Source organism: Acipenser ruthenus, chromosome 41 (assembly GCF_902713425.1).
Source record: "Acipenser ruthenus chromosome 41, fAciRut3.2 maternal haplotype, whole genome shotgun sequence".
Lineage (NCBI taxonomy): Eukaryota > Metazoa > Chordata > Actinopteri > Acipenseriformes > Acipenseridae > Acipenser > Acipenser ruthenus.
In genome coordinates this window covers 7554787-7578731 of record NC_081229.1, presented here as the reverse complement: position 1 = coordinate 7578731, position 23945 = coordinate 7554787, and the positions used below count along the sequence as shown (strand labels likewise).

Here is a 23945-nt window from a genome sequence, read left to right as displayed (position 1 = left end):
ACCAGCGTGTGTTTCTTCAGACCCCACTCTGACACCAGCGTGTGTTTCTTCAGACCCCACTTTGACCAGCGTGTGTTTCTTCAGACCCCACTCTGAAACCAGCGTGTGTTTCTTCAGACCCCACTCTGAAACCAGCGTGTGTTTCTTCAGACCCCACTCTGACACTAGCGTGTGTTTCTTCAGACCCCACTCTGACACCAGCGTGTGTTTCTTCAGACCCCACTCTGACCAGCGTGTGTTTCTTCAGACCCGACTCTGACACCAGTGTGTGTTTCTTCAGACCCCACTCTGACACCAGCGTGTGTTTCTTCAGACCCCACTCTGACCAGCGTGTGTTTCTTCAGACCCCACTCTGACCAGCGTGTGTTTCTTCAGACCCCACTCTGAAACCAGCGTGTGTTTCTTCAGACCCCACTCTGACACCAGCGTGTGTTTCTTCAGACCCCACTCTGACCAGCGTGTGTTTCTTCAGACCCCACTCTGACCAGCGTGTGTTTCTTCAGACCCCACTCTGACACCAGCGTGTGTTTCTTCAGACCCCACTCTGACACCAGCGTGTGTTTCTTCAGACCCCACTCTCACACCAGCGTGTGTTTCTTCAGACCCCACTCTCACACCAGCGTGTGTTTCTTCAGACCCCACTCTGACCAGCGTGTGTTTCTTCAGACCCCACTCTGACACCAGCGTGTGTTTCTTCAGACCCCACTCTGACCAGCGTGTGTTTCTTCAGACCCCACTCTGACCAGCGTGTGTTTCTTCAGACCCCACTCTGACACCAGCGTGTGTTTCTTCAGACCCCACTCTCACACCAGCGTGTGTTTCTTCAGACCCCACTCTCACACCAGCGTGTGTTTCTTCAGACCCCACTCTCACACCAGCGTGTGTTTCTTCAGACCCCACTCTCACACCATGGTGTGTTTCTTCAGACCCCACTCTGACCAGCGTGTGTTTCTTCAGACCCCACTCTCACACCAGCGTGTGTTTCTTCAGACACCACTCTGACACCAGCGTGTGTTTCTTCAGACCCAACTCTCACACCAGCTTGTTTTTAACACTTTATTTTTATCTGCAGGGTTACCAGCTAGAACGGCTCTTCAGTCCATCTCAAAGATGACTCCAGCTGCACTGGCTACCTGTAAAGTTCAGGATTCCTTTCAAAACTCTCCTGCTCACTTACAAGGCCCTTCATCACACAGGTCCAGAGTATCTCTCCAACCTGCTGACCCGCTATGTCCCTGCATGCAAGCGGAGGTCCTCTGACTCAGGCCTGCTTGTTATACCCAAGCAAAAGTGCACCACACTCGGGGAGCGCTCTTTTAGCTTCATGGCCCCGACTCTCTGGAACTCTCTCCCAGCCATGGTGTGTGATGCTCCCACTGTCGCTCACTTTAAATCAACTCTCAAGACCCACCTGTTCACTCTTGCTTTCCATGCCCTTTAAGCCTGATATCTGCTGTTAGCTGCTGTGTTGCTGCTACTATTTCATGTATTATACATGTTTAATGTATTATGCTTTTTTATTTTTTTTTACTGTATATCATGTGTTATGCATTTCTCTTTATTTAAAATATTATGGATTTTCTTGTTGTTACTGTATCTTGTAAAGTGCTTTGTGATGGTGGTCCACTATGAAAGACGCTATATAAAATAAAGATTGATTGATTGATTAGTCATGAACGTGTGTACTGATACACCACCCTTATTTCACACCGGACGTTTTCACTTCTCCAGAACAACGTCGGTATTCAAGCCGGATTCTACAGCTGATTCTTTCAAAATGCTCTCAACACAGGAAAAACGCCAAATATGTCAAGAAAAATAGAAGACAAAGAATTATTCAGTATAACAGGGGACTGTTTGAAAAGTCACACATTTTAGTTGCTTCCACTTCTTGAAGTATTGATTGTTTATAATTCTAATTTGACACCAGTTGTTAAAAAAAAAAAACTAAATAAATAAATATATAAATACTTTATATATTTTTTATGTTTTTCAAAACCTCAATTGTAATTTAAAGACAGCAAACAACTTAGCTGTTGTTCTCCCAAATGCACACTAGATGGCGTAAGTATCTCACTAATAAGGGGCGGGACAACTAATGAATGACATTTGTAGTCACACAGAAGTACGGTAATGTTTATACAGCGGCGTTTGGAAATGATTTTAATAACAAACCCTGTGAGTCACTAAGTGCTCAGCCTCGTAACTGTATGACAAGGTGGTGAAACAAAGCCGGTTTTCACAGTACATAGTTAGGTCTTTGCTTGTATTGTATGAGCTGCAATGAGTCTGTGTTTCAGTGTGACTGTATTTACTGCGAAACCCTACTCTCTGTTCTGTAGCATGTGCAGCAGCATCATGATCTGTGCTTTCCATGTTTAGAGACATCTTTAACATGCTGCATATTAATGAGGCTTGGTTTCTTACTCATATGTAATGAACTGAAAGCAGCACTAACTGGGGATGATCCCGTGGTTAGTACGAAGGACGGTACTAAACTAGAACGCAAGTTAACTCCAATCTCAATGAACGAAACAGCTCCAGATAGTCCCCAGCCGCGTATTAAAATGTGTCTCAATTGCAACGAACCCAAAGTAACTGCTGCTGCCCCCTCGAGGAGACTGAAACACTGCACTGACGCGTCCAGCATTGTCTGCAGACTAAAGCTGTGGTATTGAATTAACTCCTGAAACAAACGTGAAGAATCTCAAACTGCATTGCCAACATGGAGCGGAACTATTCCAAATAGCACATCAAATGATATGAAGTAAAAATGTTTATCCATATTATAATAAAAATAAAACACAAAACAAATTAAATACGACTCCCATGTATTCTTAATTACGGTTTGTCCTGATGCTTGTAATTACGCCTTCTATCCCTAGTTGTCATGGTAATGAACGGTAGTTAAATACTGTCTTGTGGATGGATATTCAATGAGTGTAACACGTTCATTCTTTATTCACTGATTGTACGACAGAGAGCGTATCTTGAGATTGTTGCTTATTGTGTCCTCTTAGAAATGAAATCATAGGAATGTTATTGTGCAGAGGCTCATTAAATATAATGATGTCATCCTTCATCCAGTGTTACATTGTTTTTAACAAGCTGTTCCCCCTCTACAACGCCACCCTTACTCAGATCATCGACACAGCCTCTCCACTCACAACCAGAACAGTGAAGAAACATCACAACTGCTCACGGTGTACCCTCGTACCCTCGCTGCTTCAGTCTGCCTGCCGCAAGTCTGAGAGCAAGTGGAGGCGATCAGACTCTAACGGTTCACAGAGATCTATACCGATCACCTCAGCAGCTACATATTGCTGAAATCAACTACTGCCACGTGTCCCTTGGACCCCTGGCCGACAAATCTTGTCCGTCTCTGTGCCTCTGATCTTGCTCCTTCCATTATGCACACTCTCAGTCTGTCCTGGTTTCAGGCTTGGTTCCTGCTGCCCTCAGGATTGCCCGAGTTACACCAGAACTCAAAAAACCCTCCCTTGACCCGACTGTCTTATCTAATTTCCGTCCCATATCCATATCTTCCTTTTCTCTCAAACATCTCACAGATAACGATCTGCTTGAATCTCTGCAGTCTGGCTTCCTGCCGCATCACAGTGCTGAATCTGCTCTGCTCCGGATTGTAAATGATCTCCTGCTCAATGCTGCTGCTGCTGCTCCCTCTGTCCTTATCATCCGTGACCTAACTGCTGCTTTTGATACCATAGATCATAGCATTCTTCTTGACTGCCTTCAGAAGTATGCTGGGATCTCTGGAACCTGTCTCTCCTGGCTTTCCTCTTACCTATCTGGACGCATGCAGTCTGTTTTCTATGATGGAAGCAGTGCTGATGCAAACCCGCTCACTTGTGGTGTCCCCCAAGGACCTGTTCTTGGGCCTCTTCTCTTCAACATATACATGCTTCCCTTGGGTCACCTCATCCGCCAACATAGCCTCATGTTTCTCTCCTATGCAGATGACACCCAGCTCTCCCTAAAACTAGACCCTGGATGTCCTTCTGCCATGGTCCGGCTCTCAGCTTGCATCCAAGACATTGAGGCCTGGATGTCTGCCAATTTTCTTCAGCTCAACACCAACAAATCTGAACTACTTCTAGTAGGATCAAAAACTCAAAGCAAGAATCTCAATATTGCTGCCTCGAACCTCGGAAACTGTCTTCTGCTACCTTCCCCCACTGTACGGAGCCTTGGTGTACTTCTGGATAGTAACCTCTCCTTTGATGCCCAAATCTACTCTGTAGTCAAATCCTCCTTCTACCACCTCCGAAACATCTCAAAGGTCCGTCCCTACCTTTCCCTCCCGGATGCAGAGATACTCTGTCATGCATTCATCTCCTCTCGACTCGACTACTGCAACTCTCTCTATGGTAGTCTTCTGTCACGCGCCATAAACCAATTGGAGCTGGTCCAAAATGCCGCTGCTAGGATCCTTACCAGATGTAAAAACATGATCACATTACCCCCAGTCTTGCCCAGCTGCACAGACTACCTGTCAAGTTCAGGATTACTTTCAAAACTCTCCTGCTTGCCTACAAGGCCCTTCATCACACAGGTCCAGAGTATCTCTCCAACCTGCTGACCTGCTATGTCTCTGCATGCAAGTTGAGGTCCTCTAAGTCAGGCCTGCTTGTTATACACAAACAAAAGTGCACCACACTGGGAGACGCTCTTTTAGCTCCATGGCCCCGACTCTCTGGAACTCTCTCCCAGTACTAAATTAGTACGGAGTGAAGGCTGATCCCGAGACAGTACCGTACTAGCCAGTCTGCAGCTTCGTACTGAATTCACAAGCTTAATCCTCAAACTGAACGCAGTAGGGATTCAAGGATATGCATGCACATGGATTAGGGAGTGGTTAACAGGTAGAAAACAGAAAGTACTGATTAGAGGAGAAACCTCAAAATGGAGCGAGGTAACCAGTGGTGTACCACAGGGATCAGTATTAGGTCCTCTGCTATTCCATTTTGATTAGTGTCTGTAGTATTCTAGAAAATTACATTTTCTATAGATTTCTGTATTATTATTATTATTATTATTATTATTATTATTATTATTATTATTATTAGCAGACACCCTTATCCAGGGTGACTTACAGTTGTTAAAAAAAATACCACAGTACAGATAAAAGCAGTTATAAAGTACAGTAAAGTCAACAGTAAGAGCAAATTCAAATAAGAGAAAATAAATACAGTAAATAATTATGTGTGAGAGCGAATTCGACTGAGAGCAGTTACACTTATAGTAAAAATATTTGCTTATAAGAGTAAATTCCATTAAGAGCACGTAGTAAATATGATAAATGGATGAGAACGATTTCAAACAAGAGCAATTAAAAAAAACCTTGAATACGACCACCTTTAAAACCAAGTACAAGATACAGAGAATAGTTCAGCAGTGTAATACAGTGTGGAGCAGCTCAGTGCAAGCACAGATACAGAGAATAGTTCAGCAGTGTAATACAGTGTGGAGCAGCTCAGTGCAAGCACAGATACAGAGAATAGTTCAGCAGTGTAATACAGTGTGGAGCAGCTCAGTGCAAGCACAGATACAGAGAATAGTTCAGCAGTGTAATACAGAGTGGAGCAGCTCAGTGCAAGCACAGATACAGAGAATAGTTCAGCAGTGTAATACAGTGTGGAGCAGCTCAGTGCAAGCACAGATACAGAGAATAGTTCAGCAGTGTAATACAGTGTGGAGGAGCTCAGTGCAAGCACAGATACAGAGAATAGTTCAGCAGTGTAATACAGTGTGGAGTAGCTGAGTGCAAGCACAGATACAGAGAACAGTTCAGCAGTGTAATACAGTGTGGAGGAGCTCAGTGCAAGCACAGATACAGAGAATAGTTCAGCAGTGTAATACAGAGTGGAGCAGCTCAGTGCAAGCACAGATACAGAGAATAGTTCAGCAGTGTAATACAGTGTGGAGCAGCTCAGTGCAAGCACAGATACAGAGAATAGTTCAGCAGTGTAATACAGTGTGGAGCAGCTCAGTGCAAGCACAGATACAGAGAATAGTTCAGCAGTGTAATACAGTGTGGAGGAGCTCAGTGCAAGCACAGATACAGAGAATAGTTCAGCAGTGTAATACAGTGTGGAGCAGCTCAGTGCAAGCACAGATACAGAGAATAGTTCAGCAGTGTAATACAGTGTGGAGCAGCTCAGTGCAAGCACAGATACAGAGAATAGTTCAGCAGTGTAATACAGTGTGGAGCAGCTCAGTGCAAGCACAGATACAGAGGATAGTTCAGCAGTGTAATACAGTGTGGAGCAGCTCAGTGCAAGCACAGATACAGAGAATAGTTCAGCAGTGTAATACAGTGTGGAGCAGCTCAGTGCAAGCACAGATACAGAGAATAGTTCAGCAGTGTAATACAGAGTGGAGCAGCTCAGTGCAAGCACAGATACAGAGAATAGTTCAGCAGTGTAATACAGTGTGGAGCAGCTCAGTGCAAGCACAGATACAGAGAAAAGTTAAGCAGTGTAATACAGAGTGGAGGAGCTCAGTGCAAGCACAGATACAGAGGATAGTTCAGCAGTGTAATACAGTGTGGAGCAGCTCAGTGCAAGTAGAGGTGACGCAAGTACTGGTACAAGTAGTGTGTATGTTTGTATAGTTTTCCTTTTTTTCTATACATGTCAATATAATTCTATATGATTCCATCAGTGTTTATACAATTCTGTATGTTTTTGTTATATTCTTTAGATTATTGTAATGTTCAATAGGTTATTTCATCAGTATTCTATAGATTTGCGTTATGTTACATCATTCTACTGAGTTCTGTAGTATCTTACACATTATACTGTGTGGGCTGCCCATAGTAAAGCACAGTGCTGTCACAGTGAAAGCATGGGGTCAGCAGGGTTAAGCAATGTGAATTCTAGTGAAGCTTGAAGAGGTGTGCTTGAAAGTGCTCGTCCGGTTCCTATTAGCTTGAAGGATCCCAATGATTCAGCATCAACAGCATGGCAAGGTTACCCCTTCCATACCCTCACCAGTAAGACATCAAAAAGATGGTCTTGTCAGAAAACAAGCAACACATACCCCTCCCCTCCCAGCTCAGAGTTGTGATTTGTGGGTTGGTTCAGGTTATGCAGCCTCCCCTCCCAGCTCAGAGCTGTGATTTGTGGGTTGGTTCAGGGTTTGCAGCCTCCCCTCCCGGCTCAGAGCTGTGATTTGTGGGTTGGTTCAGGGTATGCAGCCTACCCTCCCAGCTCAGAGCTGTGATTTGTGGGTTGGTTCAGGGTTTGCAGCCTCCCCTCCCAGCTCAGAGTTGTGATTTGTGGGTTGGTTCAGGTTATGCAGCCTCCCCTCCCAGCTCAGAGCTGTGATTTGTGGGTTGGTTCAGGGTTTGCAGCCTCCCCTCCCAGCTCAGAGTTGTGATTTGTGGGTTGGTTCAGGTTATGCAGCCTCCCCTCCCAGCTCAGAGCTGTGATTTGTGGGTTGGTTCAGGGTTTGCAGCCTCCCCTCCCAGCTCAGAGCTGTGATTTGTGGGTTGGTTCAGGGTATGCAGCCTCCCCTCCCAGCTCAGAGCTGTGATTTGTGGGTTGGTTCAGGTCATGCAGCCTCCCCTCCCAGCTCAGAGCTGTGATTTGTGGGTTGGTTCAGGTTATGCAGCCTCCCCTCCCAGCTCAGAGCTGTGATTTGTGGGTTGGTCAGGTCAATAGCTAAAGAAAAGCACAGGAGATGAATGCACCGGGTAAATGCTAATTGAAGACAAAGACGTTTACTCCAGCATGACAATGTCAATGCATTCTCCATGCTTCACTAATACAGCACACTCACACTGTGCATTCAGCATGCTTCCCTAACACAGCACACTCACACTGCATTCAGCATGCTTCACTAATACAGCACACTCACACTGCATTCAGCATGCTTCACTAATACAGCACACTCACACTGCATTCAGCATGCTTCACTAACACAGCACACTCACACTGCATTCACCATGCTTCACTAATACAGCACACTCACACTGCATTCAGCATGCTTCACTAATACAGCACACTCACACTGTGCATTCACCATGCTTCACTAATACAGCACACTCACACTGCATTCAGCATGCTTCACTAATACAGCACACTCACACTGTGCATTCACCATGCTTCACTAATACAGCACACTCACACTGCATTCAGCATGCTTCACTAATACAGCACACTCACACTGTGCATTCACCATGCTTCACTAATACAGCACACTCACACTGTGCATTCAGCATGCTTCCCTAATACAGCACTCTCACACTGCATTCACCATGCTTCACTAATACAGCACACTCACACTGTGCATTCAGCATGCTTCCCTAACACAGCACACTCACACTGCATTCAGCATGCTTCACTAATACAGCACACTCACACTGCATTCAGCATGCTTCACTAATACAGCACACTCACACTGCATTCAGCATGCTTCACTAATACAGCACACTCACACTGCATTCAGCATGCTTCACTAATACAGCACACTCACACTGTGCATTCAGCATGCTTCACTAATACAGCACACTCACACTGTGCATTCAGCATGCTTCACTAATACAGCACACTCACACTGTGCATTCACCATGCTTCACTAATACAGCACACTCACACTGTGCATTCACCATGCTTCACTAATACAGCACACTCACACTGTGCATTCACCATGCTTCACTAATACAGCACACTCACACTGTGCATTCAGCATGCTTCACTAATACAGCACACTCACACTGTGCATTCACCATGCTTCACTAATACAGCACACTCACACTGTGCATTCAGCATGCTTCCCTAACACAGCACACTCACACTGCATTCAGCATGCTTCACTAATACAGCACTCTCACACTGCATTCAGCATGCTTCACTAATACAGCACACTCACACTGTGCATTCACCATGCTTCACTAATACAGCACACTCACACTGTGCATTCAGCATGCTTCCCTAATACAGCACACTCACACTGCATTCAGCATGCTTCACTAATACAGCACACTCACACTGTGCATTCACCATGCTTCACTAATACAGCACACTCACACTGTGCATTCAGCATGCTTCCCTAACACAGCACACTCACACTGCATTCAGCATGCTTCACTAATACAGCACACTCACACTGCATTCACCATGCTTCACTAATACAGCACACTCACACTGCATTCAGCATGCTTCACTAATACAGCACACTCACACTGTGCATTCACCATGCTTCACTAATACAGCACACTCACACTGCATTCAGCATGCTTCACTAATACAGCACACTCACACTGTGCATTCAGCATGCTTCACTAATACAGCACACTCACACTGTGCATTCACCATGCTTCACTAATACAGCACACTCACACTGTGCATTCAGCATGCTTCCCTAACACAGCACACTCACACTGTGCATTCACCATGCTTCACTAATACAGCACACTCACACTGCATTCAGCATGCTTCACTAATACAGCACACTCACACTGTGCATTCACCATGCTTCACTAATACAGCACACTCACACTGCATTCAGCATGCTTCACTAATACAGCACACTCACACTGTGCATTCAGCATGCTTCACTAATACAGCACACTCACACTGCATTCAGCATGCTTCACTAATACAGCACACTCACACTGTGCATTCAGCATGCTTCACTAATACAGCACACTCACACTGTGCATTCACCATGCTTCACTAATACAGCACACTCACACTGTGCATTCAGCATGCTTCACTAATACAGCACACTCACACTGTGCATTCAGCATGCTTCACTAATACAGCACACTCACACTGTGCATTCAGTATGCTTCACTAATACAGCACACTCACACTGTGCATTCAGCATGCTTCACTAATACAGCACACTCACACTGTGCATTCACCATGCTTCACTAATACAGCACACTCACACTGTGCATTAAGCATGCTTCACTAATACAGCACACTCACACTGCATTCACCATGCTTCACTAATACAGCACACTCACACTGCATTCACCATGCTTCACTAATACAGCATACTCACACTGTGCATTCAGCATGCTTCACTAATACAGCACACTCACACTGTGCATTCAGCATGCTTCACTAATACAGCACACTCGCACTGTGCATTCAGCATGCTTCACTAATACAGCACACTCACACTGTGCATTCAGCATGCTTCACTAATACAGCACACTCGCACTGTGCATTCAGCATGCTTCACTAATACAGCACACTCACACTGTGCATTCAGCATGCTTCACTAATACAGCACACTCACACTGTGCATTCAGCATGCTTCACTAATACAGCACACTCACACTGCATTCAGCATGCTTCACTAATACAGCACACTCACACTGCATTCAGCATGCTTCACTAATACAGCACACTCACACTGTGCATTCACCATGCTTCACTAATACAGCACACTCACACTGTGCATTCAGCATGCTTCACTAATACAGCACACTCACACTGCATTCACCATGCTTCACTAATACAGCACACTCACACTGTGCATTCACCATGCTTCACTAATACAGCATACTCACACTGTGCATTCAGCATGCTTCACTAATACAGCACACTCACACTGTGCATTCAGCATGCTTCACTAATACAGCACACTCACACTGTGCATTCAGCATGCTTCACTAATACAGCACACTCACACTGTGCATTCAGCATGCTTCACTAATACAGCACACTCACACTGTGCATTCAGCATGCTTCACTAATACAGCACACTCACACTGTGCATTCAGCATGCTTCACTAATACAGCACACTCACACTGTGCATTCAGCATGCTTCACTAATACAGCACACTCACACTGCATTCAGCATGCTTCACTAATACAGCACACTCACACTGCATTCAGCATGCTTCACTAATACAGCACACTCACACTGTGCATTCACCATGCTTCACTAATACAGCACACTCACACTGCATTCAGCATGCTTCACTAATACAGCACACTCACACTGCATTCACCATGCTTCACTAATACAGCACACTCACACTGTGCATTCAGCATGCTTCACTAATACAGCACACTCACACTGTGCATTCAGTATGCTTCACTAATACAGCACACTCACACTGCATTCAGCATGCTTCACTAATACAGCACACTCACACTGTGCATTCACCATGCTTCACTAATACAGCACACTCACACTGTGCATTCAGTATGCTTCACTAATACAGCACACTCACACTGTGCATTCACCATGCTTCATTAATACAGCACACTCACACTGTGCATTCAGCATTCTTCACTAATACAGCACACTCACACTGCATTCACCATGCTTCACTAATACAGCACACTCACACTGTGCATTCAGCATGCTTCACTAATACAGCACACTCACACTGTGCATTCAGCATGCTTCACTAATATAGCACACTCACACTGTGCATTCACCATGCTTCACTAATACAGCACACTCACACTGTGCATTCAGCATGCTTCACTAATACAGCACACTCACACTGTGCATTCACCATGCTTCACTAATACAGCACACTCACACTGTGCATTCACCATGCTTCACTAATACAGCACACTCACACTGTGCATTCAGCATGCTTCACTAATACAGCACACTCACACTGTGCATTCAGTATGCTTCACTAATACAGCACACTCACACTGTGCATTCAGTATGCTTCACTAATACAGCACACTCACACTGTGCATTCAGCATTCTTCACTAATACAGCACACTCACACTGCATTCAGCATGCTTCACTAATACAGCACACTCACACTGTGCATTCAGCATGCTTCACTAATACAGCACACTCACACTGCATTCACCATGCTTCACTAATACAGCACACTCACACTGTGCATTCACCATGCTTCACTAATACAGCACACTCGCACTGTGCATTCAGCATGCTTCACTAATACAGCACACTCACACTGCATTCAGCATGCTTCACTAATACAGCACACTCACACTGTGCATTCACCATGCTTCACTAATACAGCACACTCACACTGCATTCAGCATGCTTCACTAATACAGCACACTCACACTGCATTCAGCATGCTTCACTAATACAGCACACTCACACTGCATTCAGCATGCTTCACTAATACAGCAGACTGCTTCATTTCACTGTATTTTTCATTCTTGTCATACCTAGATGTTTATTTTTATCTTGGTAAGTTACAGGCACCTTACATGTGGTAATGTGTTCTTAATTCACCCAGTCTACCTTTACCATTGCTGCCCTTTGTTGTTATGCTGCCTGGCAACGTGGTTTGACATCACACATGGCAACCAGACTGGGCTTCCTTAGCAACCGCAGCAGAAGTCTCTGCAGCAGTACACACAGGTACACATTCACGTGATCTGCCAGTTCAGTGTTATTCTCCACCAGCTGAACTCATCTTATTCTCTAATGAACATGATGTTTATGAAACACGCTGCACATGTAGTTTGTAGATTCAGATTAAGCGGCAGTGCCCGCTGATGCGGGCTCTACCATGTGATAGTTGACCGCGACGGGAGTTATGCCTTTCGAGCCGAAGTCGAGGGCCCTAACGAAAGTCAAGGTCAATTATCACACAGTAGAGCCCTCATCGAGAAGGCACTATCTCTGTTAGAAAGTGATTTTACCATTGTTTTCTTTATTTAAAAAAAAAAAACCTTAAACCAGATTTACCTTGAACTTGTACTGATTCGTCGGTTACCTTTCCACTGAGTAAAGACGTTCTAAGAAAATAGTCCCGAACATTTTTAAAATAAAAAAACAAGGATGACATACATATAAAGAGAAAAAAACTATTCATTTTTATTTAGTAAATCAGTTTTTATTTTGTATCAACTTGTTAGGGTTTTAAAATCCTGTTTATAATTTGGACATTGCCTGAATGACGGGGCAATTACTGAACAGTTTGTGTACGATAGTCTGAACTCCCAATACAATCTGTCATTAAATAGAGTCTGAACTCCCAATACAATCTGTCATTAAATAGAGTCTGAACTCCCAATACAATCTGTCATTAAATAGAGTCTGAACTCCCAATACAATCTGTCATTAAATAGAGTCTGAACTCCCAATACAATCTCTCATTAAATAGAGTCTGAACTCCCAATACAATCTCTCATTAAATAGAGTCTGAACTCCCAATACAATCTGTCATTAAATAGAGTCTGAACTCCCAATACAATCTGTCATTAAATAGAGTCTGAACTCCCAATACAATCTGTCATTAAATAGAGTCTGAACTCCCAATACAATCTCTCATTAAATAGAGTCTGAACTCTCAATACAATCTCTCATTAAATAGAGTCTGAACTCCCAATACAATCTCTCATTAAATAGAGTCTGAACTCCCAATACAATCTGTCATTAAATAGAGTCTGAACTCCCAATACAATCTGTCATTAAATAGAGTCTGAACTCCCAATACAATCTCTCATTAGAGTCTGAACTCTCAATACAATCTCTCATTAAATAGAGTCTGAACTCTCAATACAATCTCTCATTAAATAGAGTCTGAACTCCCAATACAATCTCTCATTAAATAGAGTCTGAACTCCCAATACAATCTCTCATTAAATAGAGTCTGAACTCCCAATACAATCTGTCATTAAATAGAGTCTGAACTCCCAATACAATCTCTCATTAAATAGAGTCTGAACTCCCAATACAATCTCTCATTAAATAGAGTCTGAACTCCCAATACAATCTCTCATTAAATAGAGTCTGAACTCCCAATACAATCTCTCATTAAATAGAGTCGGAACTAACAATACGATCTCTCATTAAATAGAGTCTGAACTCCCAATACAATCTCTCATTAAATAGAGTCTGAACTACCAATACAATCTCTCATTAGAGTCTGAACTCTCAATACAATCTCTCATTAAATAGAGTCTGAACTCCCAATACAATCTGTCATTAAATAGAGTCTGAACTCCCAATACAATCTCTCATTAAATAGAGTCTGAACTCCCAATACAATCTCTCATTAAATAGAGTCTGAACTCCCAATACAATCTCTCATTAAATAGAGTCTGAACTCCCAATACAATCTGTCATTAAATAGAGTCGGAACTCCCAATACAATCTGTCATTAAATAGAGTCTGAACTCCCAATACAATCTCTCATTAAATAGAGTCTGAACTCCCAATACAATCTGTCATTAAATAGAGTCTGAACTCCCAATACAATCTGTCATTAAATAGAGTCTGAACTCCCAATACAATCTCTCATTAAATAGAGTCTGAACTCTCAATACAATCTCTCATTAAATAGAGTCTGAACTCCCAATACAATCTCTCATTAAATAGAGTCTGAACTCCCAATACAATCTCTCATTAAATAGAGTCTGAACTCCCAATACAATCTCTCATTAAATAGAGTCTGAACTCCCAATACAATCTCTCATTAAATACCACTCTAAAACGCCTCCTAACTCACCATGTTTCTGCCGTCAGTCAAAGCCTCTCTCTCCTGAATCTGTATGAATGGAGCAATATTACTGAACTGTCCGCGTCTCGCTTTGTTGTTGTTGAAAGATACTGTGTCTGTGACTCCAGTCGAGCTGACAGTCTGTGATTGGCTCTCGGCACTTGCAGGTAACTTACAGGATTGGTTGCTTTCATCAATGCAAATTATTGATTGGCTAGTTTTGGTGAATAATAAATTAATTTGGACCAATTGTGTCTTTGCTTAGTATTTACTGTCCAATAGTGAAATACGCTTAAAAGATACTAAAAATCAAAAAGAAAGCCAGGACTTGCACGGATTGATTTTAAATCTGATTCACAGTTGGTGCTGAGACGTTCATACGGGCATCTACTGTCTATTAGTGCCCGCTAGAGCTGGAAGCTGATTGGCTGCCTCTCCACTGAACCCATTGCATGCCCTCACCAGCACTGTGTAAAACACCTCTCCACTGAACCCTGCATGCCCTCACCAGCACTGTGTAAAACACCTCTTCACTGAACCCTGCATGCCCTCACCAGCACTGTGTAAAACACCTCTCCACTGAACCCATTGCATGCCCTCACCAGCACTGTGTAAAACACCTCTCCACTGAACCCATTGCATGCCCTCACCAGCACTGTGTAAAACACCTCTCCACTGAACCCATTGCATGCCCTCACCAGCACTGTGTAAAACACCTCTCCACTGAACCCATTGCATGCCTCACCAGCACTGTGTAAAACACCTCTCCACTGAACCCATTGCATGCCCTCACCAGCACTGTGTAAAACACCTCTCCACTGAACCCATTGCATGCCCTCACCAGCACTGTGTAAAACACCTCTCCACTGAACCCATTGCATGCCCTCACCAGCACTGTGTAAAACACCTCTCCACTGAACCCATAGCATGCCCTCACCAGCACTGTGTAAAACACCTCTCCACTGAACCCATTGCATGCCCTCACCAGCACTGTGTAAAACACCTCTCCACTGAACCCATTGCATGCCTCACCAGCACTGTGTAAAACACCTCTCCACTGAACCCATTGCATGCCCTCACCAGCACTGTGTAAAACACCTCTCCACTGAACCCATTGCATGCCCTCACCAGCACTGTGTAAAACACCTCTCCACTGAACCCATTGCATGCCTCACCAGCACTGTGTAAAACACCTCTCCACTGAACCCATTGCATGCCCTCACCAGCACTGTGTAAAACACCTCTCCACTGAACCCATTACATGCCCTCACCAGCACTGTGTAAAACACCTCTCCACTGAACCCGGCATGCCCTCACCAGCACTGTGTAAAACACCTCTCCACTGAACCCATTGCATGCCCTCACCAGGATCCACTACTTTTAGAAAACTTCAATCAAGTCACATTATCAGTGAAGCCAGAATGACTGGGTAGAATGTTTCTTCTACACTGTAACCGAAAAACTAACATGAACAGCTGTAGGATATTTTACTGCATTTGCCTTTACTGTATTCAGGGCCTGGCAAATGTATGATAATAACTAAAACTATTGCAAAACAAACACACAGGGTTAAACGAGGATGAATCCAGACCAGAACAGAGTTCAGATGAAGAAGTGCACGGACAACACGCAGAGCAGGGATTGCATGCCTGTCTAGTACAGTCTCTGCAGTCATGCTTGTTCGAATCCTGCAGATTCCTGGAGTGATACGTGTCACAAACACGTTATTCATTTAGAACACGTTTCAGATATTTAGTACACGTTCTCATTTGACTTTAGTATGTGTTGTAATTCTAGTTATTACACATACTAATTTGGCCAATCAGATCGGTGAAAATGAAATGAGAAACAATTAATTTAAAGAAAATAGTATGTGTAATAAACAATCTAATTAAAGGTCACCTTACATCTGCCATTCCCTCCCAATGTGTAAAGTCTAGTGAAAGATGGACAGACCCGGACCCTCCGAGACAAGCATCAACCACCGCTTTCAGAGCCTCAGAAATCACTTTAATCCAGGGGTAACCCCACTGGAACTAATATGAAATTTTAAACAAGTGTTGAAAGATCTGACATTCAATCTAATATTGGCTATTGTAAGTCAATATTTTAGTGTAAAACTGAAATAAATATAATTAGAAAATAAAAACCTATTGTGTACATTGTCAATACAAACTGAACCGCGTCACGCTCAACACGGTCTGTCTCAAGAAGTCAATACAAACTGAACCGTGTCACGCTCAACACGGTCTGTCTCAAGAAGTCAATACAAACTGAACCGTGTCACGCTCAACACGGTCTGTCTCAAGAAGTCAATACAAACTGAACCGTGTCACGCTCAACACGGTCTGTCTCAAGAAGTCAATACAAACTGAACCGTGTCACGCTCAACACGGTCTGTCTCAAGAAGTCAATACAAACTGAACCGTGTCACGCTCAACACGGTCTGTCTCAAGAAGTCAATACAAACTGAACCGTGTCACGCTCAACACGGTCTGTCTCAAGAAGTCAATACAAACTGAACCGTGTCACGCTCAACACGGTCTGTCTCAAGAAGTCAATACAAACTGAACCGTGTCACGCTCAACACGGTCTGTCTCAAGAAGTCAATACAAACTGAACCGTGTCACGCTCAACACGGTCTGTCTCAAGAAGTCAATACAAACTGAACCGTGTCACGCTCAACACGGTCTGTCTCAAGAAGTCAATACAAACTGAACCGTGTCACGCTCAACACGGTCTGTCTCAAGAAGTCGGCAGCACTCAGCAAATCTAGATTTGCAGCGTAGAAGAAAATCTCTCGCCGCCATGGTTTGCAATTTTCCTTCTTGATTTTTTAAGCGTTTCATGTCTGAAATTAAAAAGATGTTACCCGGAGGGGTTTGGCTACCTTTGTAATTACACTGCATGCCGGTAAAATGACATAAGAACATAAGAAAGTTTACAAACGAGAGGAGGCCATTCGGCCCATCTTGCTTGTTTGGTTGTTAGTAGCTTATTGATCCCAGAATCTCATCAAGCAGCTTCTTGAAGGATCCCAGGGTGTCAGCTTCAACAACATTACTGAGGGGTTGGTTCCAGACACTCACAATTCTCTGTGTAAAAAAGTGCCTCCTATTTTCTGTTCTGAATGCCCCTTTATCTAATCTCCATTTGTGACCCCTGGTCCTTGTTTCTTTTTTCAGGTCAAAGAAGTCCCCTGGGTCGACATTGCTTTTAGGATTTTGAATGTTTGAATCAGATTGCCGCGTAGTCTTCTTTGTTCAAGACTGAATAGATTCAATTCTTTTAGCCTGTCTGCATACGACATGCCTTTTAAACCCGGGATAATTCTGCTCGCTCTTCTTTGCACTCTTTCTACAGCAGCAATATCCTTTTTGTAACGAGGTGACCAGAACTGAACACAATATTCTAGGTGAGGTCTTACTAATGCATTGTAAAGTTTTAACATTACTTCCCTTGATTCAAATTCAACACTTTTCACAATATATCTGAGCATCTTGTTGGCCTTTTTTAGCTTCCCCACATTGTCTAGAGGAAGACATTTCTGAGTCAACATAAACTCATTGGTCTTTTTCATAGATTCCTTCTTCAATTTCAGTATCTCCCATATGATATTTATAATGCACATTTTTACACTTTTCCCTACGTAGAAAATGTGTCGTTAATTCACATTTATTTAGAATGATGCATAGTTTTTTATGTATTCTGATTTGTCCAAATCAATGCGTGTACTAAATATTTGAACACGTACTAAATAACGCGTTTTTGACACGGATGGCCTTCCATATCCCTCTGCATGTTCTGTGCAAGGCATTCACAGACCAGCTCATCCAAGCACAGCTCTCTGCATGTTCTGTGCAAGGCATTCACAGACCAGCTCATCCAAGCACAGCTCTCTGCATGTTCTGTGCAAGACATTCACAGACCAGCTCATCCAAGCACAGCTCTCTGCATGTTCTGTGCAAGGCATTCACAGACCAGCTCATCCAAGCACAGCTCTCTGCATGTTCTGTGCAAGGCATTCACAGACCAGCTCATCCAAGCACAGCTCTCTGCATGTTCTGTGCAAGGCATTCACAGACCAGCTCATCCAAGCACAGCTCTCTGCATGTTCTGTGCAAGGCATTCACAGACCAGCTCATCCAAGCACAGCTCTCTGCATGTTCTGTGCAAGGCATGCACAGACCAGCTCATCCAAGCACAGCTCTCTGCATGTTCTGTGCAAGGCATTCACAGACCAGCTCATCCAAGCACAGCTCACTGTATGTTCTGTGCAAGGCATTCACAGACCAGCTCATCCGAGCACAGCTCTCTGCATGTTCTGTGCAAGGCATTCACAGACCAGCTCATCCAAGCACAGCTCTCTGCATGTTCTGTGCAAGGCATTCACAGACCAGCTCATCCAAGCACAGCTCTTGCTTTAAAACAGCAATGTGTGGTCCTGCATGTCTCACTGGAGCCTTGCATTTTCACTGGGTGGGACATCACTGAGCTGAACATTACTGTAACTTCAAAAACAAAAGCTAAGCACATTTAACACTTTTAAACACGAAAGAGAGATTACTATTACCCCAAATACACACATCAAGATTTAAACATGACTTTCTAGTGCAGTATAAGTTGTTCAGTTTCATTAAAATAGGGATTGAGTGGTCAGTTTAAAAACAGATTCGTGTGTCTGATTCATTTGGTTCATCCCTTCAAAAGCTATTGTTTCAAACTATTCCCGTTCAACCACATGTATGTGTGTGACAGAGAACTTTACTAAGCAGCTGTACGAGTTTGTATCAGACGTGTATTGAATTGCATTGTGCTCATAACAATATAGACGAGGCTGTATATTATCAGTGTATTGAATTGCATTGTGCTCATAACAATATAGACGAGGCTGTATATTATCACTCAAAAGGCAGAGGCTCTGCTTGTTTGCCTAATGGTCCCGCTAAATTAAACCACAGTCATGATGATGTGTCTGGTAAAGAAGCGCATGTGTGTTTAGTGGAGTGGGGGAAGGGTCGGGTCACGACTAACGCGCCTGCGCAGCTCTTCCGCAGCCTTTGCCATCGAGACGGCGCATGCGCAGTGTGAGTTGCAGCCCTGGAAGCCATGCTGACATTAACCCGAATCAGAGCCTAAAGGGGGGAGGACCGCGCAAGCACCGGGACCCGCTGGAAAATCGAGGGAGCGGCCAGCAACTAACCTCACACGATGGATATTTCAAGAAAAAACACAATGGATAAGAAACCCGTGAGAAAAACGGAGGTTTTAACGCCGAAAAATCGGGTTTTAGTTCCAGTCGTGTCACGTGGCGTCGGCTGACCAATTGGGACGCTGCTGACGTATCTGGAAATTGCCCTTTGTTATCGTTTAGCGGGTTATCACGACTTTTCTTCACAGAAAACACGGGTTTCGTGGCCAAACCCGAAAGATGGAGTGAAAATCGTTCGTGTTTCAGATGGATTGTACAGTTTTCCTCGAAAAAGGTGAGCGTTTTCGACGATTTTGTCTTGGGAATTCGCAAACCGTTCGCATCACGTGTCCCGCGTCGTCCAATGAGGGGTCGAGTCTTGGATGACGGACAGGTCTGAAAGAAGCTTAAACAATACCGCAGATCTTAAAAAAAAAGAAATCTCATTCGTGTGGCTTAATTAAAAGTGAAACTTTCTTTTTAAAGTGCTCACAAGCCCTGCACCATTCACAGGAGAGTGCAGTTCAGTTGGGTTGTGTGGGTTAAACTTCATTAAAGACAGCTCCTCGTGTTGTGTTGATATGTTTTAAAGGATTGGGTAGACTCTGGGGGGTGTCAGGTGTTTTTATAAGAGTGTGCAGAGCAGGGTGATGCTGGTGTAACTCCGTGTTTATCAGCCGTGGAGGCATTGCTTTGGAGCTGGTTAACCTTGGCGCATGGGGGATGGGTGGTCGCTTTCTTCACTTGCTAAGCTGATTTATACAAAACCCTTTAAAAAAACACACACAGAAGTGCGATTCTTTACAGAATCGAGCGTTTTTTTTATATTAATCACGTTTGCCTGCAAACCCAGCACTGACCAAGTACAACAGATGTGTTTTTGTTTATATTGGTTATTATGGCACAAACCACTGAATACACAGTACCGATAAAATATTCAGCAATGTATTACGTTTATTAAATACTGTACTAAAAATCTGTACTGTATTGTTCTCTCTACTTTTTCGTGTATATAAATATTTGTTAGTTTGTAGTTGTGTGGCCCGATGAGGTCGTGCGGCCTAGCAGCTCTTGTTTTGCACGAATTGAAACATCCTCGTTTCAGATTTTGAATGTGGCTAAAGTCAATTCACGTTTTTTCAATATTTCTAGATTAAACAAGCAGGCGCTGGATTCATATCACGGCATTTATTTATTTATTTTATTTTATTGAAACCCGATGTATAAATTAGGACGGGAAGCGGACCGAAGGACAAAGGGCAGAAATGCTGCGTCATTGTGCAGCCTTCAGGCGGTACGCCACTGTGGATTTACATTCGGTCAGCTGTACATTTATTAAAAATAAATAAAACCCTCGACTTCCTTAACCTTGTAGTTGATTATATTACAATATATTGCATAGTTACCGAACAAAGCAAACCTCTGTGCCCTCACAAACCCGATGTTATGCACAAGAAAATGGTTTCGTCTCGTGTAAAATCAAGGAGGGGCGGCTTAGCAGAACAGTATTAGGCCTTTGATTGTCAGCAAATAATCTTAAAAATATCTTATTAAACAAGATGACAAAAACAATGGCAGTGCACAAACTTACTGCTGCTGAGGGACGGCTGTTCGCAAAGCAATTCTAAACATTATATCCGATTTTTTTTTTACCGTATAACTTACCTCTTATATAGTACAACACCTTTTATTATCTGCATTAAGTCACAAAACGGACAGTGTGATAAGCAGTTAATTCGTGTGCGTATTTGATGGATTGTATTTGTGCATTTCTGTTTAATGCGGAATGACAAAACAAATGTGGTGATGTGTAACAATATGAAGACAAATGCACAACAGATCTGTTAGAAAAGAAAAAGGAAACAAGCTAGAGGGAACTACGCTATTAAAAATACACTACAATTTTTTTTTTCAAAACTAGAACACCCCACTAACCACAATGTGTACGAATTAACTTTCTTTTCTCGATTTTAGGCTAAAGCTGTGGGTTTAAAATCCGAATCTCTATATTTGGGCGTTTCACTCGGTGCTTTAAAATGGCGACTCTCCTCTCTCTCTCTCTCAGAAAACCAAAATTGCGGAGAACAAAACCGTCTCGAGACCGAGTTGTGAGTCAACCGTCGGATTCGCGTGACCGGCTCGACTGTCCAATCGCAGAACTACAAATTGCACAAGCCGCCTGCGCCTGGACCCCGCAGCCAATCACAAAACATAATTCTCCCACAATTGACGTAATGTTTCGGGCGGAGACACAGGGGGTGGGACCGAATTGGGTGGATTCATTTTTAGTGACGGACGTTAAGAGTGACCACTCAGAAGATGTAGTGGATGAATTGCTTCCAGACAAGCCAGTAGATGCTGAGAGAAAGAATGATGGACAGTCGCAAGCAGCTAATGTGATTGGGAGTATGAATACTGGGCGGGCTTGGGTATAACAAAGCGTGGCTTCTTTGATTGAAAGCTCGAGGCGCCTATGAAATGCTGAGGTATTTTAAACGGCGATCCGTGTAGCACCCAATCAGCGTCGTAGGTGGTTTTATAAACAGCGGGACGCAGGCGGAGCCGCGCCATTTCGCTGAAGCGGAGAACTGGAGGAGATAGGAGAGAAGCTTGAAAAAAAAAAAAAAGGAGACCCGACAGCGGACGGCGGCAGAATCCGGATCCATCCGAATGGAAACGGCCGTTAATCCGCCAATCGACAGGTACCGATCGGAGCATCAGACCCCAAGCTTGTGATCTAGCCCGATGCTCTTGGAGTTATGAAATGCATTATATCTAAACAATACGGATGTATTCTGTATCGACCCCCCGTTGGAATATATTTGAATTTTGAGAAAAAGGACCACCGCTAGCATCCGGCTCCATCCGGACCCAAAACAAACTTCCACTGAGATATAAACCCTGTTGACGTATTTAGGAACAGCTCCGGTATAATATTCCGGGAGTATTTGTCGGGTATGTGCGGTGTGTGTCGTGGAAAGTGATTTTGATATTGGATGGTACCGCTGTTCTTGGCTCCCGCAGCGCCGCCATTTTCTGTGCTCTTGTGATTGTGTTCCCGGCCGCCGCCGCCGCTGTGTTGTGTATGTTATTGATATTCCCGGGATATAATTGAAAACAGCGGCACTTGGAAGCAGGATGCCTAACGCATTGCACTCCGGAATGGGACTCGGCGGTGTCGCTCGGTCTGGCGTCGGGGTATCGGCTTGTTTTCTGTTATTGTTTTATATATGTTATGTCTTCCCATTGCGGAGGTGCCGGCGCGTTTGGAGTTACACTGCAGGCGCCTCGGTTGTTGCTTTGTCTTTTGTGACTTGCATTTTATTTGTAATTTATTCCCCGTTTTTAGTAATTTTCGTGTAAGTGATGTATGTGTCTGCCTCGACGTGTCGTTGTGTACCGTGTGTTCAGTACCTGGCAGGAATACGCGGTTCGTTATTGTGATCCTCTCCTTCATGTGTATGATAAGCCAGTGCACGTATTTAACATGCTTAGATGCGGTTCCAGTGAGTCGGGTTTGCAAACATGAAGTTGTAAAGCAGTGCATTTTATATATAATTTAATAATTATGTACGCGTTTACTCATTTCTTTGGTAACGTGTTCCGGCAGTGTGTGCTATTTGGTAGTGATCCACATATTGGAGGTTAACGTTTTTGTAGGGAACCTGTTTTTTGAGGGTTAACCCATCATAATGAATTAAATATACAGTGTTTATTTTAATAAGTGGAGTAGGGTAATGCATCACTCGGTTTAGACTTGTGTTCTGGCGTTGCGTTTTGAAATATTACCCCTCCTGTTGCTGGCGTCTTACTCGTCATTGCATTTGTTTTGGGGGTCTCGCATCACATTGACGGTGTGGTTTTTATTCGTTTCGGGGTTCGTGTTGAAGTTGCTGCTTGTGATTCCTCTCCATGGCCGGTGTGTTTGTGGATATTGCATGTGGTTTGGGGTTCGTGTTGAAGTTGCTGCTTGTGATTCCTCTCCATGGCCGGTGTGTTTGTGGATATTGCATGTAGTTTGGGGTTCGTGTTGAAGTTGCTGCTTGTGATTCCTCGCCATGGCCGGTGTGTTTGTGGATATTGCATGTAGTTTGGGGTTCGTGTTGAAGTTGCTGCTTGTGATTCCTCTCCATGGCCGGTGTGTTTGTGGATATTGCATGTAGTTTGGGGTTCGTGTTGAAGTTGCTGCTTGTGATTCCTCTCCATGGCCGGTGTGTTTGTGGATATTGCATGTGGTTTGGGGTTCGTGTTGAAGTTGCTGCTTGTGATTCCTCTCCATGGCCGGTGTGTTTGTGGATATTGCATGTAGTTTGGG

The 23945-nt window shown here is 43.8% G+C and overlaps 1 protein-coding gene across 4 annotated transcripts in view; it reads left to right on the top strand.

Annotated features, from left to right (window-relative positions):
• The first annotated feature begins 19474 nt into the window (after positions 1-19474).
• Positions 19475-23945, top strand: part of LOC117971425 (bromodomain-containing protein 2-like) — a 30592-nt gene continuing 26121 nt past the window's right edge. The window contains exon 1 of one of the 4 annotated variants that reach the window (XM_059010454.1): positions 19475-19925. Coding sequence is in view for 2 of the 4 variants with exons in the window: in XM_059010453.1 (XP_058866436.1) it covers positions 22301-22332 (32 nt within the window). In the remaining 2 variants the exon portion in view is untranslated. Of the gene's footprint in view, positions 19926-21919; positions 22333-22368; positions 22829-23945 lie in introns of those variants that run through there. The other 3 variants (XM_059010453.1, XM_059010452.1, XM_059010455.1) reach the window with 3 other exon arrangements.